The sequence below is a fragment of the Penaeus japonicus genome, unplaced genomic scaffold, assembly GCF_977035675.1.
Source record: "Penaeus japonicus unplaced genomic scaffold, GWHDUDI00000001_assembly GWHDUDI00000011, whole genome shotgun sequence".
NCBI classification, from domain to species: Eukaryota; Metazoa; Arthropoda; class Malacostraca; order Decapoda; family Penaeidae; genus Penaeus; species Penaeus japonicus.
This window is the reverse complement of record NW_028234413.1, coordinates 3,466,597-3,471,596: the sequence shown is the minus strand read 5'-3', so window position 1 is coordinate 3,471,596 and position 5,000 is coordinate 3,466,597. Positions and strand designations below refer to the sequence as shown.

Sequence of the window (5,000 nt, the reverse complement as noted above, 5' to 3'; positions counted from 1 at the left end):
GCACAGAGACTTGGTAGGTTGAAGCGCGAGTGCCAACAGCTGCGAGATTCTCCGCCCTCTGGAGTGTCTTGTTGGCCTGAGGGTGACAGCCTTGAAACCTTTAGCGCAGGTGAGTGAGGCTGGAGGGCTTGGTAGAGGAGGTGGAGTGGGAAGCGTGGAGGCCCAGACGTCACTGGACTTCGCTGCAAGGGTTATAGATTTGCAACATTTGATTAAAATGATTGTGGGCCTTAATCCTTTGGGTGAATTATCATTGTGGCTGTGTCATTACTTTGGATGAATTATCTTTAAAAGACAATAGTGTTTGTGAGTTCTTTATGACAATACCTTCATTTTTCTCTCTTTTTTAGGAGTTCTGATCTGAAGAGTTATTGTTCTTTCATACATTAAAATAAAATCTCTTTTTAAACAATACCAGTCCATAATTCGGCCCTGGCTTTTAAAAGAATTCTCCCTCTTATTGAAAATTGCAGAATCAAACCTTATAAAACACAAACTTTATAAAACACAAATTTTAGTAATGCACTAAGTCAAGGGCCTGGCTGCCTCCCCATTTGTATGTGCTGTGTGCAAAGATGAGTAGATTTCAGCCTGATGCACTGGTACATGAAACTTTTTTTTAGCCTTTGAAGGTGAAAATTGAAAGACAATATTTTTTTGTGCTGTAAAGAAAGAAAAGCTAAATGATTTTCTTAAAATATTCAAAGTATATTTTTTAAGCCATTTTACTGAGATATTAGAAAAGGTTCATGTTTTTTAGAATCACATCAAGAAAAATAAGGGTTCATACATGCAAATTTACTTTCTCTTTTAGTCGTGATTTTGATGTGAACAAAAAGTAAGAAATTTAAAAGAAGTTTCTAGAAAATTCACCAACAGACTGGATGTGGTGATCAATAAAAAAAATGTAGTATAATTTTTAATGTTTTTTATGAATTTTAATTAGTGCTGACTGCATTGTTTTCTGAGTCTTTACTTTTACTCGCGTCATGATAATATACCTGAAGACAATTTATTTTGACCTTTTTTTTTTTTCATTGCAATGGTTGTAATCATACATCTTTTTTTTAAAATTTGGCAAGGGACAAAATACAAATCTCCACCACATGAATGTAATTCCTTGGCTAATGTAATTCTGTATAATTTGAGATGAACAGACAGTTAATATGGATGTGTAGAATCTTTTACTCTTCATTTTTAATGAAAGGTATAAAGACTCCATCGCTAAGATAGAGTATCTGATCCCTCATAGTCTTGGTGAATTTAGACTTTAGTATTTAAAAATTAGTTCTAATCAATTGTTTTTTTGTTTTTTTTTAGAGAAATAATAAATAAAACTGATTTGTTCTATATATATATCTTCCCTTTAACAAAAGAGAATGAATAAGTAGATAGGAATAGAAGACAAATTTTGAGCATTAACAAATTCTTTCCAGTTATCATTGGGGATGAGGATACTGTTTATGGTGGAGGTGTTTTCAAGCTAGAATTGGAAGTTCCAGAAAGGTAAAGTCTCTGGTGATCGGATTTTGATTTTGGTTATATTTTTGTATTGATATAATCAGCTGTGAATTCATGTCGATTTCTGAAACAGAATAGAATATGTGGATACAGGTTAAAGAGGTGCATGCCAAAAATTTTTGATTTTGATTTTGGTTATATTTTTGTATTGATATAATCAGCTGTGAATTCATGTTGATTTCTGAAACAGAATAGAATATGTGGATACAGGTTAAAGAGGTGCATGCCAAAGAGTTATGGTTAATAGAGTTTGAAGATATAAGCTTTTCACATTTTGAGGAATATAGATGTGCATAAATGAGAACGTTGCATTACATGAAAATTCGTTACTCAATATTCCTAAACTTATGCTACTTTCAACTTATTACTAAATAGTCTTTATGATTTCCAGGTACCCCTTCCATCCACCTAAAGTCCGCTTCCTGACGAAGATATACCACCCGAACATTGACTCGGCCGGGAGGATCTGTCTCGACATCCTGAAGTTGCCTCCCTCAGGCGGATGGAGACCTGCACACAACCTCTCCAGTATCTTGACCTCCATTCGCCTCCTTATGGCTTCTCCTAATCCGAATGATCCCCTTATGACAGACATTGTAAGTTACACCACGACTGATGTTCATTGTTAAAGATATGCTGTCATACTTTGAGCCATACTTTGAGCTGTATTTAGTTTGATGTAAAAGATATATATTCTTTAGTACTGGAAATCAGATTGTAGATTTTTAACACTATATCAAGTAGTGATGACATAGGACAGAGCTGTAATGCTGTTTTTATTTTCTTAGGCAGAAGAGTATCAGTTTAACAAATCTCAGTATGAAGCCACTGCCAAAGAATGGACTGCACAATATGCTAAGAGTGTGGTAAGTTTCAACTCTCTTTTGCAATCAACATCAAAATTATCTAGATGATTATCATCAACACCGTTTTTGGTGTTACAACAACAACAGCAGAAGCAGCAACGATAACAACAACTACTACTACTACTACTATTACTACAACTACTACTACTACTATTATTACTTCTAGTATTACCACTACTGTTACCACTATCACACTACTACCACTTCTGATTCTGCTTTTACTACTTCTGTTGCTACTACTACCACCACCACTACAACTACCACTACTACAACCACTACTACTACTACTATTACTACTACTATTACTACTACTATCACTACTACTACTACCACTACTAGTACCACCACTGCTACTAGTACCACCACCACTACAACTACCACTACTACAACCACTACTACTACTACTATTACTACTACTATTACTACTACTATCACTACTACTACTACCACTACTAGTACCACCACTGCTACTAGTACCACCACCACCACCACCACCACCACTACTACTACTACTACAATTACAAAAACAACAATAACTACTACTACTGCTACTTCTCTATTACCACTACCACTACTACTACCACTTCTACTTCTGCTATTACTATTCTGTTGTTACTACTACCACTACTGCTATTACTTTTACTACTACTACTACTGCCATTACCACTACTACTATCACCACTACCACTACTACTGTTACTTCTACTACCACTACCACTATTAATATTACTACTACCACCATTGCTACTACTACTACTATTACTACTACTGCTGCCACTACCAGTACTACCACTACTACTACCACCACTACCACCACTACTTGCTCAACTTATTACTCTCAGGATAAACTCATTCAACATATTAACCCATCCCCGACGGGGGAATTCTAGCCTTGAATGTCCAAATGCCGGGGCGTTCGAATTATTAGGCCTAAATCAATTGAATGGCTGGCACAATACTGTGCCGCCCGGCAACTGGGCTTTTGAATGCGTGGTACACATGCTGTACCACCCGTCCTGTGTGGGTTAATAGCAATAGCAATGTCACAAGTTTTCTACCTGTAGTTTTAATGACTATGTAGAATAGTTCAAATACACCTGTGATAAGCATAATCACTTTATGTTAAGGTTCATTAAAATACTAAGATACAAAAATACACTCATATTATGTGTCTCATAGACACAAAAATCCTCATTTTTTTTTTTTTTTTTTTTTAATTCTTTGTCTTTTTTGTCTTCTTTGTATCTGTACTATTCCTGAACAATCATAGCTAGCAGGGACATTTTTTAACATACTAGCAGTGGGGTCTTGACTTCCCCAGTCCACCTATTGTCCCATTCTCTCCATCAACAAATTTGGTCCTTCTAGTATTTTTGGAATTACGGGGCTGGATCCAAGCAAGTCGGGCCGCAAATCCATCTTGGCGCAATCTGTTGTGACTCCCATTGCACTGTGATCCACAAAGCAGTTTTGACAGTGACATTGAAAAATGGTCATTACTTTGGCTTGCCAGTAAGAAGCATGCTCTCAAAATGCAATTGCCAATCACTGCCCAGTAATATTGTAACACAGTCACATGCAAAACTGGCGCTAAAACCTTAAGAATGATGTAAATATAATTTGACACTGCATGCCGATCGCTAAACCCTACTTTAAACAACTGTTGTGTTTTTAGGATGTCTGATAACTTCTCATCTATTTTAGGAGAGAATAAAGATGACAGGGATCAGCCTTTAAAGTGTGATGAAATTATTTAAAATCATAATTGTCATGACATTGCTATTATTTAGTGTCCTACATTCACCCTGATCTCAGCACCTTTTGATGCTTTGGCAAAGGCCAACAATCCTCCACCTTTGCAAAGTTTGGCAAAATAGGGCTCTTTACAAACTGCATCTTGGTTTAGATTAATATTTTACTCATTTTTATTGTTTTCTGTGAATGTCCGTAGGAGTGTTTTTAGTCCCAGCTTGAGTAATCTGTGACAGAGTTCAGCAGTAGCAGAAGTTTTGCCAGATCAGACAAGTTGTGAGTTGTTTCTTGGGTTGGTGTGACCAAAAATGAGGTAATGTTGCAAAGCGTTACTTGAATCCAGCCCCATATATTCAGTTTGTATTAAAAAATATATATATTTTTGCTTCTTGTGTACTGGTTGTGTTAACTAGTTCCCAATCTCCTAATTGTAATATTAGCATATTTGAGAAAAGGACCCGCTCTGTAGTACACAATAATAAGTGCACTTATTTAGTACTATGATTTCTGACCTTTTGGGAAGAAAGGAACTCCACCCTTGGTTCACTTGTCATTCATCACATTCCTTAGTTAATTTTGTGTCCCCTCACACTATAAACCATTGCAAATGGGGATGGATTTGCTTGCCCAGTCCCCAGGATGGGCACGAGTACCACCTATGCGGCACCCCAGAGAGAGGCAGCTTCACACAACGTATCGCAACCTTGCTCACTCTCTTTCGTTTACTCATTGTAAAATTAGGGCCATTTTTGTGCTGGTCATTTGTTTGTGTTCTGCTGTATTAGGAGACTTGTAAGTGTCATATGACAGACTATCAATATTGCAGTTGATTAAAACTGTAGCATAGGGTCCATATCAGCT

At 36.6% G+C, this 5,000-nt stretch overlaps 1 protein-coding gene across 3 annotated transcripts in view; it reads left to right on the top strand.

The window, feature by feature from the left end:
* Nucleotides 1-5,000, top strand: part of LOC122255505 (ubiquitin-conjugating enzyme E2 T) — an 11,612-nt gene that overhangs the window by 5,169 nt on the left and 1,443 nt on the right. For all 3 annotated transcript variants that reach the window (XM_086541515.1, XM_043019629.2, XM_086541516.1), the window contains 4 exons: nucleotides 1-109; nucleotides 1,437-1,506; nucleotides 1,913-2,117; nucleotides 2,310-2,387. The exon at nucleotides 1-109 is cut by the window's left edge and continues 11 nt beyond it. In XM_086541515.1, coding sequence (XP_086397641.1) covers nucleotides 1-109; nucleotides 1,437-1,506; nucleotides 1,913-2,117; nucleotides 2,310-2,387 — 462 coding nt within the window. The remainder of the gene's footprint in view (nucleotides 110-1,436; nucleotides 1,507-1,912; nucleotides 2,118-2,309; nucleotides 2,388-5,000) is intronic.